Genomic DNA, 18,223 nt, shown 5'->3' with positions numbered 1-18,223 from the left:
CACAACACCATTCCTTAGCATCATTGGCTTTGTACCAACGCAGCAGCTGTGCTGCAAATGTTGCCTTAGGTACATCAATATGAGTAACAATTTTAAGTAAATATGAAAGGCTCAAGCAAAAAAAAAAGCTAGGATATTTTCCCTCAGAGTTCAAACATACCTGTAGGAATCTGCTCAAAATATGCCACATGTAATTTTTCTTACAGTACTGTTTCTGTAAAACCAGCAGAAGAAATAAGTTTTTTTTCGCATTGTATATGTGCTGTTTTGATTAAGGAGAAAAAAAGTAGTGTGGGCTTACATTTATGCTAAAATATACTAAACAGTTACGTTACAAAGATTGGGCATATTAAGGTTAGAAATAAATCTTATTTACCTTTACTCCAGCAATACCGAGCATACTATTCGATGAAAGCTAAAGATTAGCCAATCACAGCACTCTGTACTCTGCCTGATCTTTGGGTTTCAATCAAAGTATTGGAAACAATAACTGCCACCAATCAGAGAGCTTGTCTCATCTGCTGTTCGGCCTGCTTCACCGCAGTGTGGCTCTCGCTGTTAGTAACTCTTCCTGTTGTGCCAGTGCACATTTGTTGCAGTAGAAGCCGGCACTTGGCTGCCCTGTTGGAGGGGACCCTCTTCCCATGCTGCAGGGCAGAGTTTTTTTAAAAAAAATTGCATTTCTGCAGAGGACCGACTTGGGAGAGGTTGCCTCTTCCTGCCCCGTCAGGGGAAGATTTGACAGGGCCAGCCAACCAGTGAGGTTGTCTTAACTGCTTCTGGGCTGCGAGATTGTCCCTTATAGCAGGATTTCAGCACCTTCGGCAGGAACTGTGCAAAAAAAAACTGCACTGACAAGCAGAAACTCCTGGCTCAAAACAGCAACTCAACAACTCCTTCCCAACACGCAAGATCGAGCAGCCAAATAGACAAACCAAATCGCTGCTGGCAAATTGTCCAGCAGTTCGCAAGCCGGTTAGAAATAGTTTGTTGTCAGTAGGAGGAAACAAAAATCTTGAAGGAAGACAGTTATGGATTCCAACAATACAGGTATGGAAAAATCTACCCTTTTTAAAAAAAGGTACAAAGCATTACTTTTAAAGTGTGTGTCAAAGACGTTTAACTCCTGCCTGACTTGCTACTGAAGTAACACTGAGGTAAACCTATTGGAAATAATTGCCTTTCAAAGCACCATTTTGACACAGGCAATTGTAATATATGTGTTTTAATAACACGCCTTTAAACTGGGACTTGCTGTATAACGCGATAAGATAACCTGATTGCGTATAAGTAAATGACTGGGTCAGATGAGAATTAATATCTTCAATTTGCTGTAATTTAAACTGTGGTCTCTATGGTTACAGTTCCTCGATATCTGCGTACAAACGTTGAGTTGTGTTGGCCTACATCAGTATTATCTGTTCCAAATTTTCGCATTACAACTGCTACTTAAACAGTTGGCTGTATACTTATTTATGAGATAACTACACTGTATTTTGCCGGCGGGATCAGCTATTAATAGAGACTTCACATTTTATACATCGCAGAGTAAATTGTGTTCTTTTGACTGACGTTTCTGTGTTAGTGTTACTGGGATATTATTGTAGTGCAGTGTCTTTCCTCCACGGTTGATCCTGTTTCTTCCTTATTTTGAACTGTGCTATGTATTTGATGCTGTGTTTTTAGGACCGTGACAGCTCGCTGCCAGTGTTACTGGGATGTGACTGTAGGGAGCCCTGTTTTTCCCTTGTTGATTTTCCCAAGTCCCATAAAGTAGGTCACAGTCTGAGTGAGGTGCAAGTTATTTTGCAGAAACTCACATGGACGTTGCTCCCTAGCCCATGTGCACCTTGTGTATGTGCTCCTCCTCTTCCCGCCCATTCAATCACAAGTATACATAGAATGGTGAGAGATCTCACAAGTCTGACCAGATACTGACGTAATGTCCAACTAAAGAGAAGGGGACACAGATCTGTTCGCTTCACTCTCTGAAAAGATGCATTGCTCTCTGAGTGTATCCCCGAGGTTTGTGATCCATTTACTCCTGCCAGCGCAGCAATTGAGAAGTATTGAACATAGGGAGCAGGGCATGGATTTTCATTAAACTATTAAATACCTTGAAAAAAAAAATAAGGTCAAAGAAAGTAATCCATTGCATTTGGGGTTCACATTGTGGAATTTGATTAAATTAACACGCTTTTAAACTTGCGGAACACAGCAAGTAAATTAAAACTTATTTTCTCCACGGCTTTGCAGAGATCTTAACAAATTAGTTCAGGACATTCATGGAAATCAAATTTTCAATTAGCTTGCTCGTTGCTAGAAAAAAAAAATCAGACTTAAGTGGAATTTAATTACCAAGCTCATTGGGTTAGGTAATATTTTATAATTTTAAAAAATATATATTCATATACTTTACAATATTCATATTTCCTTACTCTCCGAAAACAAGCAAGACTCCATTGAATCAATGCGTCACCCCCCTTGACCTCCCAGTCTCAGCTTGCTGTCACCAGGTGTGCAAAAGGTGTTATCTGATCTGCTACCTAACGCCACTTTGAACAGTTTCGGCTTTGGATCAGTTTCGTTGAAGAAATAGGCACTGTCATTTCTTTAAAAGCCTTTATTTTTGGTGGTAGTGGTGGTGGTGGGGGGGGGCGGGGTTAAGAATAAGGCAAAATTCCAGTGGAGAAAAAGAAAAACTTCAATCTTAATTATTCAAATGTTTAAATTTTTTTTTAAAAAAAAAATCACTTTGTGTTTTGTGTTCATTACAATACACAACAAAAAAAAAAGATACTTGCGCTGGTGGGAGGTGTTGCACGGAGCCTGGCAGGAGCTCCGGAATATGGTCCTATTGCGCCGCACTGCACCTCGGCCCACGTATTTTAAAGCACAACAAGGAACATGTTTGTGAGTCTAATTCAGGGGCGCCCGGCGCCTGGATAGTTAACCGCATTGTCAGGGAACGTGTTTAGCTGTGGGAGGTGGGGAGAGGGGGCGGGGGGGCGGGTGATGAGGACAGCCTCTGATGCAGCAACAATCCAGGTCAGGAGGCGGGGAATGTGCTTTGCCAGTGTTATTTCCAGCTCGGCGTTTGAGGCTCAAGCCTTCCCCTGGTTGGAATGTGTGTCTACGCCCCGCGGTTGTGTGTGTTTATGTGGGGGGCGGGGGGGGGGGGGGGTGACTCGATCTGTCGGGCTGCAGTTTCTGAAACAACAGCGGAGTCAAAGAAAAAAGAATCTAGGTCAAGAGAGGGAAGGGAAGGGGAGGGAGGGAGCTTTAACTCTGCTCTGGGCTCACACTCAGTCATCCCCTAATCTGGCTACTAAAAGGATGTTTTTGTTCCTGCTCTGGGAAGGATGTCTTGATGGGGAGTTAAAGATGTTTGGGGGGGGGGGGGAGGGTGGGTGTGGGGTGTAAGATACTCTCTCCCTCTCTCCAGTTTGAAATCACACCCACGTACATTTCCTGGAAGAGTACACGTGATCGCTGTTTTAGCAACATCTGTCAAAGGGGGAGGTGACCCAGCTCTTTTGCCCTCCCCTCCCCTCCCCTCCCCTCCTCTCCCATTCGCCCAACACGTGCATTCTGGAGGCGGGGGTGGTCCCGTTGCCGGGACACGCGAGTTGCGGCCAACACGTGGATCAGCCCGTGACTCAACCCCCACAAATGCTATTAATATCCGCGCCTCAGGAATAACCTTCGTTCGCTGGGTGTTGGGAAGCGCAGTGTCTTGATGTTTGCTTTGCTTTCTCCACCCCCCCCCCCCTCCCTTTCCAGCGCGCCCGGCCGGCCGGCTGACGATTGGGGTAAAATGAAGTGAAATAAACACAGGGGCTAATTTGGATTTGGATGACAGCAGTTTTGCTGCAAACATGTGGACCTGAGCCCTGGACGGTGTGATTTGATTTGTACATCTCCACCCCACCCACACACACACACACACACACACACACCAGGTTTGGTGGGTGCATAACATTTAATTATTAATAGGCGATCCAAAACCTTAGGAAGTGTGACAATACATTGGGTGCCCTGATTTCCCACAGCCTCATCTCCCCACCCCCAATTTGTAAACATTTTCCTTTACTTTTCTGTAATTCAACTTCGGTGGATTTTGTGCCACTGAGGGAGAGATACCAGTGTCAGGAATCGAATAGTTTCACTGTTTAACACCCTGTTCCTGCATTATGGATTGCCCCGTGGGGTGAAATACAGGTTACCACAAGGTGTAAAAGCAACAGCAGGAGTGCTTTTGAGGAGCAGTTGACTTCAGAGGAAGAAAAGTATTCGTATGCAGTGACTCCCGCTGGCAGGAATGATAGGTGGACATTGATTTAAAATGGGATTGGCCATGACTGTGATGCCCCTTGTGGTCAAATAGCTGACTGACATTCCTATTTTAGCTCACCCTTGACTATGTGGACAAGGTAGCAGAGGGCTCTTTGCACCCATGGAACCATAATTCAGCGCAGGATTAGCACCTGTAGCAGCAGACGCAGAAGAGCTGTCCTCACTGTCCCTGATAACATTAATGTTATTGAAAACATGAAGAATCTTTTCACCCAGAGGGTGGTTGGAATCTGGAATGCACTGCCTGAGGGGGTGGTAGAGGCAGGAACCCTCACAACATTTAAGAACTATTTAATGAGCATTTGAAATGCCATGGCATTCAGGGCTACGGGCCAAGTGCTGGAAAATGGGATTAGAATAGATAGGTGCTTGATGGCTGGCATGGACACGATGGGCTGAAGGACCTGTTTCTGTGCTGCATAACTCTATGACTATGGCTCTGACTAGCTGTTCTCATAGCCTTTGAGTGCTGTTGATCATCAGTGTAATGCACACTTTTGTGCTATGGCCCTGACTCAGTAGGAATGGGATTGATATTATCCAAAGTCATTTCTCTGGACAATATGGCACTCAAAGGTTTGAATTCAGTTAATCTGGAATGGGTTTAGTCAAAGGTAAAATGGTGATTTCCACAGGCCATTTTTTGACTGGTGCAGGGTGGTTTGGGTGGGGTTTTACTCAGGGTGGTGGCCAATTGTCTGATCTATTTACCCTGGCTCTTGGTTCAAAGCTGTAGCCACTTTAACCCATTTTAAGGTGCGATGCAGCTGTGATATTGGCATTTGGGAAGCTACAAATCTGTTCATACCAGTGTGAATCTCCCCATTCACCTCAAAACACAGTAGGAGGCATTTCTTTTTACTATTAAGGTCCCTGAATACTGAACTCTTTTGATGACCACCACATGACCATGTAAAAAGAAAAGATAGTTTTTAAGATTCTTTCACAGGATGTGGGCATACACTCATCCATAACTTGCCCTTGAATTGAGTGGCTTGCCAGGCCATCTCAAAAGGGCAGTTAAGAGTCAACCTGGAGTCACATTGTAGGCCAGACCAGGTAAGGATGGCAGGTTTCCTTCCAAATAGGTTTTTATGACAATTGACAGTTTTGTGGTCATCAATACTAGCTTCCAATCCCAGATTTATTAATTGAATTTAAGTTCCACCAACTGCTATGGTGGGATTTGAACCCATGTCCTCCAGAGCATTTGCCTGGGCCTTTTTGGATTACTAGACTAGTGACATTACCACTGCACCATCACCTACAGAGCAGTCAACCCTATAAAAGCAACAACTTACATTAAAGGCACAATATAAATGTAGTAAAATGGTTATAAAACAAAATTTGGCAGCGAGCCACATTTTAGGTCAGATGACTAAATGCTTAATCATAGAGGTAGGTTTTAAGGAGTGCCTTAAAGGAGGAAAGAGCTACTGAGAGGTGGTTTAGGAAGGGAATTCCAGAGTTTAAGGGCTTAGGCAGCTTACGGCACAGTCGTCAATGCTGAAAATCGGGGCTGTTCAAGCGGCTAGAATCAAAAAATGTAGGGCTGGAGGAGGTTATGGATGTAGTAAGGGGGTGAGACTATTAACGGATATGAAAGCAACAATGCAAATTTTAAAATTGAGGCGTTGCCAGACAGGGAACCAATGTAGGTCACAGAGCACAGGTATGATGGATGAAGGGGTTTTGGTGAGAGTTGGAATGTAGGCAGCAGAGTTTGGATAAGTTCAGGTTTGGGGAGCGTGCAAGGTCGGAGGTCATTGGAATAATTGGATCTTGGAGGTAACAAAGGCATTGGATGAGATTTTTAGCAGCAGATGCATTGAGCTTTGCACAAACCTCAGATACCCACGTTTGCAGCCAAACCCTCTTTTATGGTGTGTCCTATAAAGTGTTTTGCTGCACTTTTGTTTTGAGGCAAATGAGCCTCAAATGGTTGGCAGCAGTCCCAATGGTGAAACTGTAAACATGTAAGCCTTGGCACTGCCAAGCATAATAAAACTCCAGCTCAGTCACAGGGTTCCTGAGTGATAATATTGTGATTCATGCTGGAATGTTGCAATAATGACAGAGATCAGCAGAATCCTACAATGGTACGTGGGGGAGTGGGGGGAGGGTGCCTAAAACCCCACCAGTCAACAGAAAACACCAGGCAGGCTAGGCAGCACCTGCGGACTAACAAGTCAGGTCTGAAACGTTAATTTACTGAAATCTGTTTCTCAGATTTTACTTGACCTGTTAAATAATTGCAGCTTTTCCTGTTTTTGTTTTCAGATTACCAGTATCTGCAGTATATCTGAGTCAATACTGATTTTATTTTTCTTCAGTTTAGACAGAATAATAACAGGACGCTGTATAGACAGAGATGACTGTAACAAGGACATTCTGATAGTTCAGTTCGGTGCTTTTTCGTTGGGTTGATTTAAAAACAAAATCTGTAAACTTGACACCACAGATGATTTGATTGCCAATACACTCCCATTCACTGAATGGAGTATTCAGGTGAATTCTTGTTCTGTGCTGTTTTTCCTGGGGGCAAGTTTCAGCGTTCCTGCCCTTTCTTCAATGAATGGAAGTCTGTTGTGATTTCCAATTTTCTTTTGGCCTACTTTTGTTCTTCTCCCTTCCCCTGGGGGTGTTGACTCTTCAGTGGGGTATAGTTCCCCAGGCATGGGGAATTTTGTGATCTCTTGCCCACATTGGCTGTGATTTGGTGCTTTAATGTTTTTTAGTGCTTCTGAAGTTCAGGTCCTGGAACATTAGCATCTGTTCGCTGGCTCTCCGCCCTTATACAGCCAGTTTCATAGACCCGCAAAGATACTTTAATGGTGTTAAGGGAGGCAGCTTTAACAGTGTAAGCATGGTTAATATGGATTCTTGTGAACCAAACTACAGGAGCACTAAGTGTAAACTCGTGTGAGCCTTTACCCTGTGTGGTAGAAGGCTATTCAGTCAGCGGAGGCATCACAGATGAGCCTGATACCATCCTCATTTGATGGCCAGCGTATGAAATATGGCAGATTTTTTTTTCTCTAACCTTTTAGAGTTGAGCCATCGTGGAAGTACTGTTGTGTTTTAAAAGTTCTTAACTCTATGAACTCTACTGCATTTTTATCTTCCTATCCCCCTGTTACAGGTGGAGTGATCACCTATATTGGACCAAACAGTACCTCTTCGAGTCCAGTACTGCTGTACAGTGATAACTCCAATAGTAGTTTCCAGTCTGTGTCCCAGTCATGTTCCCCTTTACCACCGTCACCCAACAGCTCTGGCTCCCAGGATGGCAAACACTACAGAAGTAACTCATCAGGATCCGGAGAGGATTGTCCAACCACTGGGCCCTTCAGCAACCTGAAGCTTTCCACAGATGATGGAAACGCCATTTCCACCACAAAGAGTAGCTCTGGAATCACCAGTAAGTAATCCCAGTGTCTTTTTCTTCCTTCTGTTTGGCATAATTGAGTGGAATGGCCCCTCCTTTTCCCTCAATAAAAAGTAACCCTTAATTTGACCAGACAATAATTAAGGAATAATATATTTTGGAGGCCCAAATGCTTTTTAAAGTTCTCCCAAACCCTTATCTCCAAAAGAAGCCTACCTCTTGAGTTGTGCTTTCAGTTTCCCTTTTATCTGTCCTGTCTGCTGCACGAGCTCCACTTCTCAGTCTGATAAAGTGCTCTGAGATAATCTTTTGTCATGAAGGGTGTAGTACAATTGCAAGCTATTGTTTGGTTTATAATGCAAATTGTTTAAAAATAAACTCAGGTTTATCAAGGAGAGGAACTGAAAGCTGAATTACTTCATCATGAACACTTGGCCTCTCCCAATACATCTTCTGAAATAGAATTTTAAAATATTCTTTGGAAAGCAAAAATTTCTAAATTTCTCTAGTCTCAGAGAAGAATTTCCAAAATATGTCCAGGGTCAGGAGATGACTTGTTGGAGATCCACCATCTTGTGTCTTCCAAGTGGAAAGGAACGCCTAGGGCAGGGATAGAGCGTGCTGATCCTTGTTTAACACAATGGGATCTATCCAGAATGATTCACTCTAGACAGGATCCCAAGGGTCAGCTGGGAGACTTGATGATGGTGTTGGATTTCCAACTCTTGACAATTTGGAAAATTATCTTCCAAACATCTTTAGGGCGAGTAATTTAGTTTGGAAGCCCATCTCCCTATCAGGAGAGACAAATTAATATGCATAACTTATTATGTTATTAAGTTAACTGAAGCTGAAGCAGCCAGTATTAATGACCGTTTCTTGAATCAATATTAATTCATTTCCATTATCTGAGGGTGATTTTTGGGCTGAAAGGTAGAATGGCTGATTATTTACCAGGGAAATCTTCTCTTTCTTACCCTCAATTACATTCCCATCTCACCAGCTGATCTATGCTGGGCACTCTTCCAATGTTGCTGGTCTCATTCTGCACCTTACCCAAGATTTTTTTCTTAAGTATATAAGCCTAGAATGCAAGGTTTGGCTAGCCAGTTGATCGTGGAGGGGTGGGAACTGCGTCCTGCTCATGCATTTTCCAGTAGAGGTCACTGGGTAGCGATCAGGAAAAGAAAATGCTGGTTTCCTTAATCTAGGAGTCATTGTGACCAATTGTAATAACCCTACAGCCAGTCCACCAGATCAGTTAACAACACAGACCAAGGACTCAAACCTGGCCCCTCACTCTTGGCCCATCTGGCCAAGTTCCATATTGTGCCAGGGCAGTGAAGTCACATCTTCATTGCAGGCCCATGTTCGCTTATTGACGCTGCTTAAAGCCGATACTAAAGACATTGGCAATTGACAGTTCTCTAAAGATGAATATATAATAAGCTGTTTACATTTTGATGAAATCTCTCATCAGTTCTATTTGTCCCCCTTCATCTAGAAATCAGTGGAATGATTCTGCTGTGTAAAGTGTGTGGGGATGTAGCCTCTGGTTTCCACTATGGAGTGCATGCCTGTGAAGGTTGCAAGGTAAGTTACACCCATTTGTACAGGAGAAGACCATACCGATATACATCCACACGTGCAACTAATGTAAATGCATGCATATGCACAGACACGGGCCTGTGGATACACATGAACACAATATGTTTTCTAATGGCTTAGTTAGCAAAGGTACTGTGTGAGACATTACTCTGCCATTCAAATAAATTTATAGCTTTAATTTGACCTCAGCTGGGGCAGGACATTGCTATTGGTTTCATGGTCCCTCAGACAAAGAAAGAGTGAAGTTGCCAGAGTTCCCATTCCTACTCGTGATCCACAGAACACTACTGAAAAGTATTCACGTGGAGAAGTGAGGCGAGGACAGGATTGGTCACTCTTTTATGATTCCTCACGTGACAGCAACAACTTGTATTTATATGGCACCTTTAGCATAATAAAACATTCCTAGGTGCTTCACAGGAGCATTGTAAAACAAAGTTAGACACTGAGCCACATAAGGATTATTAGGTAAAATGGCCAAAAGCTTGGTCAAAGGGGTAAGGTTTTTAGGAGTGTCTTAGAGGACACTAGCCCTAGACAGCTGAAGGCATGGTCACCAGTAATAGAGCAATCAAAACTGGGGATGCTCAGGTGCCAGAATTAGAGGAGTGCATATATTTCAGAAGGTTGTGAGGATTTAGGCAGTTACAGAGATAGGGAGGGTTGAGATCATGGAAGGATTTGAATTTTAAAATCAAGACGTTGTTTGACCGAGAGTCAATGTAGGTCAGCAAGCATAGAGGTGATAGGGGAACGGGATACAAGTGAATAGCCTGTTTTTTTTTTTGCATGGGATGTAGGTGTTAGTGAACCAGGTAGCTATTTACAACAGTTGATGACGGTTGTCATGGTCACCATTACTGAGACTAGCTTTACATTCCAGATTTATTAATTGAATTCAGATTCTATCAATTGTTGTGGTGAGACATGAACCCATGACCCAAGACCATTAGTCTGACCCTCTAGTCTAGTGACTGCTGTGATGCTTTCATTGTCTTTAAAATCCAGGCGTGCTGCCACTTAACCAGAGCTTCTTGGATCTTCCCCCTTGCTCTTGCAAACCTTGTTGGCGTCCTGCAATTTGGGCATTGGCCCTTCACCAAGGTTTCTTACTAAAAGTAGCGTCTGTATTTGTTGCCTAGTCAGATAAATGTGTCACCTTTGTTGATGCTGTCTCACACAGTATTTTTCCTCGTTGCAGGGCTTCTTCAGGAGGAGCATTCAGCAGAATATCCAGTACAAGAAGTGCCTCAAGAACGAGAACTGCACCATCATGCGAATCAACAGGAATCGTTGTCAGCAATGCCGCTTTAAGAAGTGTCTTGCTGTCGGCATGTCCAGAGATGGTGAGTCTTTTTTTCTTCCTCCTGTTTCCCATTTAATGGAGCTGAAGGATGAGTGGTGAGAAAGCAATACCTTGACGAGAGTAGCCAAACATTTAATTTGCAAATATAATTTTTTAATAGTATGATTGCCTTTCCATTACAATTGCTTACCTGCGCTTATTGCCTCCAAGTTGAGAAGCACATGCTCCTACATATACCCTATGATGGTCTCAAGCAAAGCTGATAGCAATTATTCTTATTGACTTCTTTCAGGCAGTGCAGTTCACCGCTCGATTCTATCTTATGTCCCATCTAATAGACTGGATGAATATCTGTGTGTTGTGTGGTGTTGGGATGGCTTAAATCTGCCATGTGTTTTGAACAAGTTGAATTAAGGGTAACGTGTTACCTTTTTCTTATAGCGGTGCGTTTTGGGCGCATTCCAAAGCGAGAGAAGCAGCGAATGTTGGCGGAAATGCAAAGTGCCATGAATAATATGGTGAACAACCAGCTGAATGGAGAGCTACAGAATGAAATCCAGCCCCAGCAGCAAAACTGGCAACACCAGCCTCCTCTGGCTGCTCCTGTTCAACCACCACAGCAGGAGCGATCTTCCCCCAGCCTCCATCCCCAGCAGCAACACAGCTCACAGCAGTTATACTGTCCCAGCACTGAAGCCTCCATGGAAGAAGTCATCTACTCCATTTCCAGGGCACACAAAGAGACCTTTACCTATGCCCATGACAAGTTAAAGCAAACGACTGCAGCCTGCCGACACAACATCGAGTTGATGAACCACAATGCCAACTGCTGCCTGAATGGGTACCACATCAATGGAATGAACACCATCTATCATCAGGAGAACAACATCTTCCACAAAACCAATAACAGTGGACTGAAGAACATGTGTTATCCACCTTCCTTCTCAAACGGACACACTAATGGACACATCAGTGGACACTACCAAAATCAGACCAATGGACACAAATTACACACTAGGAACTCGTACAGTGCCAATGGCGAGATAGAGACTGACAATGGGAGGACCTGCCCATGGAAAGGAACAAGCAGCGTCATTCTGGTATGATATTGCCCAACTTATGTGTGATTTTGTGAAACATGGTGGGTATTTGAACAGATTTCTCTGAGCAGAAGCCCCATTAAATATGTTTGTAGATAATAAATGGTTTGTCAATGAAATATTAATAAACAAACTACTTGCATCCAATGCAAACTTGAGATCTCCATGGAGACCTCATCATGTATACTAAAACAAAACATTCTTCATAAATCTTGGGGATGTTTGGTTTAACAACAATAATATAAACAGGAATACTTCTATAAAGCTGGTCTTGAAAGTTCTTATGGAGTTTCAAAAATAAATAATCCCACAAGCCCACCCTTCTTTCATAGATTGATGTTATCTACTTCCCGATTTACATTTGCGCCATATCCATTAATCCTTCATCAAAATGCATCTATTTTTCTAATGAACCATTTGATATTGTCTCCTTCAGTTATCTTTCCTACAGTATAGACCCTCTTAAAGGACTGAAATCCTATTCTGCTTAAAAAAAACCTAAACAATTATGTTTATACTGTATAATGAGTTTACGAAGGAGCCTGATGTTGTCAGGAGAGGACTTCACATCCATTTTGTGAAGCCTTGTTTTGATATTACATCTTATTTCTTCCTCTGCAATCACCCCCTCTTTAAATTATTTCCTGTAAAATAATTTCAATTTATTCTATAATTATTTTAATATAATTTTTAGCTTATTCACACAGTTTCACTTTATTCTTATCGGCCCAGTAAGGAAAATACAAAGTCTTTATAAATGGTAACTCGGTGCTTTTGTTACAAATGATTGGATACAGTATGTCTCAGCAATTGCCCTCTTAAATTCTGATGAACACTTGTCAGGTAGCATATCGATTTTCTGAAGCAAAAAGGTGGTTTGGGAGAAAAAAGGAGCTTTTAAATAAGAGATTTTAGCATAATAATATAAACATTGACATTAAAAGGTAAAGTAAATTGCAAGGATGTTTGAATGTCATTCCTCTGTTATTTAAATCTTCTGGAATGTGCTCTTTCTCTATGCTATCTAGTGAAAGAAGAATCCTTGCAGGAACTGCAAGGGGTGCTACAGAGAACAACCTCCATTTTACTAATCATTCTTGAATGAACTAACTTGCCCCTGGAGGGTGTCTGCATCAGATCAGTGGTAGAGCACTCACAGGGCTTGCTTCACTTTTCTGAACGCTCCAAGCAGATCCCCATTGGTGACCAATACTCCCAGTAGCTTTGTGCTGTCAACTAGCCAACTAATAGGCAAACAGCTTGGAGGAAGAGTATCCCAGCACTGAGAAACACAACGCTCACGGTCCTGCTCACTTTGTTGTAAACTTCTCTTAGCTAGACAGCAGTGTTGCTGTTTGTTGGTCAATGTCTGGCCATCATAGGTTGAGCGAGCATTCAAAGAAATGAGCCCATGTGATCGAAAAAGAAAGAGATTAATTAAATGTCACGTTTGTTTCTCCCTCTCTCTCTGCAGGCCTGCCCAATGAACATACGGCCACATGTAGAAGGCAATCGATCAGTACAACAGATCTGGGAGGATTTTTCCTTGAGTTTCACACCGGCTGTCAAAGAAGTAGTCGAGTTTGCAAAACTTATTCCAGGTTTCAAGGACCTGTCCCAGCACGACCAGGTCATTCTGCTGAAAGCTGGAACTTTTGAGGTAAGTCACGGGATTAAAGGCAAATGCAATTCATAATTGTGAAAAGTTCAATACCAGAAGTTAGGTTAATTCCAAAACCGGAGCAAAAGTTCATTTATAAACCTGGGATAACAAAAATTAATTAACTTACTCAACCTATTACATGATTAAGTGTCTGTACTCTCGGGTGGAGTAAATTGAATAGCAGAAATTTAGCAGGGTCAGTTTTTGAGTCCATTCAGCATTTGAGTTGGAATTTTAATTTAATCTGTTCTTTTGGGTAGAATGACCGTCCAAACCGCTGTGGGTTCGGAATCATTCTGAATCTCTATTCTGAATTGCCTATCCTTGTATCGGGCTTGCACAGTGTCAATGAGATGTTGGTATACTGTACTGCCAGGGCTTGGGTGCTGAATTGGATGTCACTGGGGCCTGCGTTGTAACTGCTACAAAGAAGTGTTGCTATGACAACTCAGTCCATGTGTGGCCTGGTGCCCCAGCTTATTAAGTTGGGCCTATGTTCTCTGGAGTTTAGAAGAGTGAGAGGTGAGGTTATTGAAACATGCAAGGTTCCGAAGGGGCTTGATAGGGTAGACACTGAGAGATTGTTGCTACAAGTTGGGGAATCTAGAACACGGGGGCACAGTCTCAGAAGAAGATTTAGGATTGAGACGAGCAGAAGTTACTGCACTCGGAGTTGTGAATCTTTGGAATTCTCTAATGTGGATGCTTCATCATTGACTACATTTAAGGCTGAGATAGATTTTTGGTGTCTCAAGGAATCGAGGGATATGGGGAGCAGGTGGCAAAATGGAGTGAAGCCCAAGGTCAGCCATGATTGTATTGAATGGCAGAGCAGGCTCGATGGACCATATGGTCTACTTCTGCTCCCATCTCTTGTGTTAATACACAGGCTGCAGGGCACAGGACCCTGACCACCAGTCCTCACTTGGTGAGTTTCCAGGAAGCAGCCAAGGAAGATTCCCATGGGGAAGGAGGGTAAAGGAGCAAGTGAAAACCTGGGTGTTGCCTCCTACCCACACTCAACAATGGGAAACAATGGATGTTGAGACATAAGAGATTGATGACAAAATAGTTAAAGCAAGGAACAAAATAAATGTTAACTAAGAACACATTTTGATGTAAAAGAGTCAGGCGCAATTTCTCATACACAAAATAACTTGCTGACATGCTGAATCATCGGGAAGACAGTTTGTGTTTTTTCACCAAGAGCAGTGTGTATTTGTATATTTGCAGTGCACATCTCCTGCAGGAAAACCCCACTTCCGAAAAGCATTTATGTATGACCACTTTGACCTGTTTGTTTGGCAGGTCCTGATGGTGAGGTTTGCATCGCTGTTCAACATGAAGGAGCAGACCGTCACTTTTATCAGTGGCACCACGTACTCCATTGAAGAGCTGCGGGGCATGAGGATGGGAGACCTGCTCAACTCCATGTTTGACTTCAGTGAGAAACTGAGCTCCTTGCACCTCAGTGAGGAAGAGCTGGGTCTGTTCACCGCTGTTGTACTTGTGTCTGCAGGTAAGGATTGGGGCCAGGCACACGAGCGGCGGGTTGAGGTTCTCGTCCCAAGGACGAAAGTAGCCAATCGTGAATCTTGGCTGATTTTGTGCCACTTGCAGCATGGGCCCTGAAGTCAATTATAATGGCTCCCTTGGTGCCCCAGCTGAGACCTATACAGACTAAATGTCAAATATTGTACAGCGTGGGTGTGCTTAACCCCCTTGGGCCTGCAGACAAGCCCTGTACTGATGTTTTGCCACCTAGTTCCGTGCCAGCAGTAACTTTGCCAGCATGTCTGGGAACAACAACTTGATGGGAAAATTCCCTGATGTCTGGTGTACAGCTGAACCCGTAAAATGTAGAAAACATGACTGTTGTTAGCAGGTTTAACACTCCATAACTTGCTCACTTTGCCGCGAAGATCAGCAGCCCCATGTTCCTGTCAGCTGGTCCTAACACACAGTATATTGACTAATTACCAGAATTTATTGGGATGCATTCTCCCGAACCCCTCCTCCCACTCTCCCTCAGCACCCACCCCAACGAGGTGGGGGTGGGGAAGCAAAAATGAAGCCCCAGTTTCACAGGGGCAACCAGTTAATTGATATGGAGCTGGGTTTGGTGGTTAGTTAATGGCTGCGGAGATGGGAGTGGAAGTGGGTCAACTAGAGTGCAGGCCTAATTTAAACTCAATTCAGCAGCCATTGCTGTGGCTGTGGTTTGAATACTCGCCCTGCAGAGTGAGAGGTTGCGGAGCCCCTGATGTGAATAGTACCTCAGCAACGCCAGAGGCCTGGCTGCCTGCCTTGAAGTCAGCTGGCAGCCCAGTTGTCCATGGCAACCTTGCCCCTTGAACTTCTGGCCCTGCCATGCCAGGAGGGTGAAGGCTTCCCCCTGCATTGCCCGATTCCTTCCTGCCTACTACCCCACCCCCCCACCTCCACCAGGCCAGGGGCACTTTTTTTGGCAATGGCGGAGACCCTCTCTGAACCATTCACCCTTCCATGGGTCTGTGAGGTGACCATGATTGACTCCCCGCCGGGTACCAGCCTCGCACTCCCACCGCCCCCCCCCCAGGCCAGGTCTGCTCTGGGTTGCGTGTGAGTCTCTGCAACCCCATGAAAATCTCAACCCTCTCCTCAGCCACCTGAATTGATGCTGCCATCTCTCTGCCCTGATGAATCTGGCCAGTGCCGGGAGTGGTGTCGGAATACTGGCGGAACTTGAAAATTCGTCTCGGTGGCCAGAATTTTCCAGCGGCTCACACTGGCGGGCGGAATCTTCTGGTCCCGCTGACGTGAACGGAGGTTTCAATGGCTCGCCGGCCTCACTGCGGAGGGAACCCCCCCAACCCCCCACCCAAACAGCGGGGGCTGGAAAATTCCGGCCATTGTGTTATTTTTCTGAATAACCGTCAGTTCTCTGGTGAGGACAGGATTGAATTGCTCGGTTCCACTTCCTCACCCAGTCTCGGGAGGGGAAGGAGACTGTTTTTTTTTAGAAAAAGAGAGTTTTCCGTCAGTTTGGGGGGTGCAGAGTGAACTCACCCGTTCACCAATCGTTTTTCAAACCGACGGCTTTAAAATGCTGTTTGCTTCGACTTTACCATCCCCCGATTCTCCTTCTGCTTTCAGATCGTTCCGGAATCGAGAACATCAACTCAGTAGAGCAGCTCCAAGAGACACTAATCCGGGTCCTCAGAGCGCTGATAATGAAGAATTATCCCAACGAGGCCTCTCGCTTCACCAAACTGCTCTTGAAACTGCCAGACCTCCGCACTTTGAACAACATGCACTCGGAAAAGCTGCTGGCCTTCCGGATAGACCCCTGAGGTTTCCCGTCAAACCATAGCCACGTCAGACTTATCTCCGTTACATTTTTAAAGCATTTTTTTTTAATTTATATTTCGATAAACGTTCGGGTGACACGTTGCAGAGCATCTTGTAAATACGTGTATATTTCAGCTGTCAAGGGAGTGTAATATATTCTTATAAGGAATGTTCTACAAATCAATATATTTAAAATGTCCTTTGGGACCTAGGATATGTCTGCATACCTGAGCTTGATGGTAGAACTAGCTGTGAGGTTATCTGCTTGCTGATTTGGAGTAATGTATAAAATGCAATCGAAGATCTGTGCACCCTGAACAGTGAGCAGGCAATGATCTGCAATACCCTCTGATCTGTTGCCTCTCCCCCATGCCCTCCTTGATTAATTACCAGTCTGCATTTCAGTGTCAGAATCCACAGCAAATCCCAGCATTGTACTCTCATTGAACATGAGCATCGTGTTACCAGTCTAACCAGAGTGACACCATTCTTGAAGCTTCAGCCTGACCAAGGTAGAAGGCAAAAGACCAAGAGTGACTTGCAGCCATATTTAGCTTCAGCACCAGAGGAAAGCAGCTGAAGCCCATCTCACCAGCTACATTTTTATTTGTTAAACAGAAATAACATTTCATCTTCTGACTCTTCCTGAAGTCTCAAACTGCTCCAGACATTTCACAGGAAACAATGAGATGATCAGACTCGAGTCACCATGTCTCTTGAAGCTTGTGTTCAAACGACAGGATTTGTTTGTGAGGAAGTTGCTGCATGTTTGTGGTTTACATATTTAAGATCTCTACTGAAGATTCAACAGATCAGCTGTCTAAAACCCCCCACCCCTCCCCCCACCCCGTGAGCTAACAAGACAAGAAGACCCCAGACTCCACCCCATCCCTGGTCTCCTGAGTCAGTTGGTGCAGTGGCAGAGACGATTACAACTGGCTTCAGTATCCTGGGCTTGGGAGGTGGGAGTGGGATGTTCTCTACTGACAGAGAAAGGACACTTAGAGTGAAACACTGAAGGGGCTTCTGGTGCCCATGGAATTATCTCTCAGCACCTTTAGGGGAGGAGGTGCATGAAAGCTGAAATGTTTCAAATTTAAAACAACAACAATAAACCTGTGTGGCCGTTGCAGGGCAGAACCTGCTCTCAATAAATAAATTTACTGCATCTGTCTCAATATAGTTCAATAATTGATGTGTATGTGAATCCAGATGAATTCATTAACAATTTCTAAAAATAAAATAACGAATGCACTGAGTTAAATAACAAAATGAATCTCCGTGTCATTTGACAGTAATATCTGTGAGAGGCTTTCGCAACTGCTGTTCATGTTACTGTGAGCTTGAGTCGCTTGTGAGGACTGTAGAATTTCTGAGGGGAATTTGGGATCCCTTCACCTCTGTATTTGTTCTAAGTGGGTAACCTAGGCGAAAGGTCAATGGGCATAGTGCAGGGCAGCAACAAGATGGAA

At 43.9% G+C, this 18,223-nt stretch overlaps 1 protein-coding gene across 2 annotated transcripts; it reads left to right on the top strand.

Annotated features, from left to right (window-relative positions):
• Positions 1–613: 613 nt before the first annotated feature.
• Positions 614–18,017, top strand: LOC121268926 (nuclear receptor subfamily 1 group D member 1-like). Of its 2 annotated transcripts, none has more exons than XM_041173194.1 (8): positions 614–1,050; positions 7,499–7,777; positions 9,249–9,337; positions 10,554–10,698; positions 11,100–11,758; positions 13,233–13,418; positions 14,730–14,940; positions 16,557–18,017. In XM_041173194.1, the coding sequence occupies exons 1-8, from the start codon at positions 1,032–1,034 to the stop codon at positions 16,751–16,753; spliced, it is 1,785 nt and encodes a 594-aa protein (XP_041029128.1). In that variant the 5' UTR covers positions 614–1,031; the 3' UTR covers positions 16,754–18,017. The 2 variants fall into 2 exon arrangements, with proteins under 2 accessions (XP_041029128.1, XP_041029127.1); XM_041173193.1 differs by lacking the exon at positions 614–1,050 and adding an exon at positions 6,408–6,549.
• The last annotated feature ends 206 nt before the right edge of the window (positions 18,018–18,223 follow it).

Source organism: Carcharodon carcharias, chromosome 23 (assembly GCF_017639515.1).
Source record: "Carcharodon carcharias isolate sCarCar2 chromosome 23, sCarCar2.pri, whole genome shotgun sequence".
Taxonomy (NCBI): Eukaryota; Metazoa; Chordata; class Chondrichthyes; order Lamniformes; family Lamnidae; genus Carcharodon; species Carcharodon carcharias.
This window is presented reverse-complemented; position numbering and strand designations above follow the sequence as displayed.

What these genes read in the sequence shown, in the direction of transcription:
- LOC121268926 (XM_041173193.1), top strand. Translation starts at nt 6,408, where the DNA reads ATGCTGGAATGTTGCAATAATGACAGAGATCAGCAGAATCCTACAATG. An exon ending in ATGCCTGTGAAGGTTGCAAG is followed by an intron (nt 9,338 to 10,553) that starts GTAAGTTACACC and finishes TCCTCGTTGCAG; the next exon opens with GGCTTCTTCAGGAGGAGCAT. An exon ending in GAACAAGCAGCGTCATTCTG is followed by an intron (nt 11,759 to 13,232) that starts GTATGATATTGC and finishes CTCTCTCTGCAG; the next exon opens with GCCTGCCCAATGAACATACG.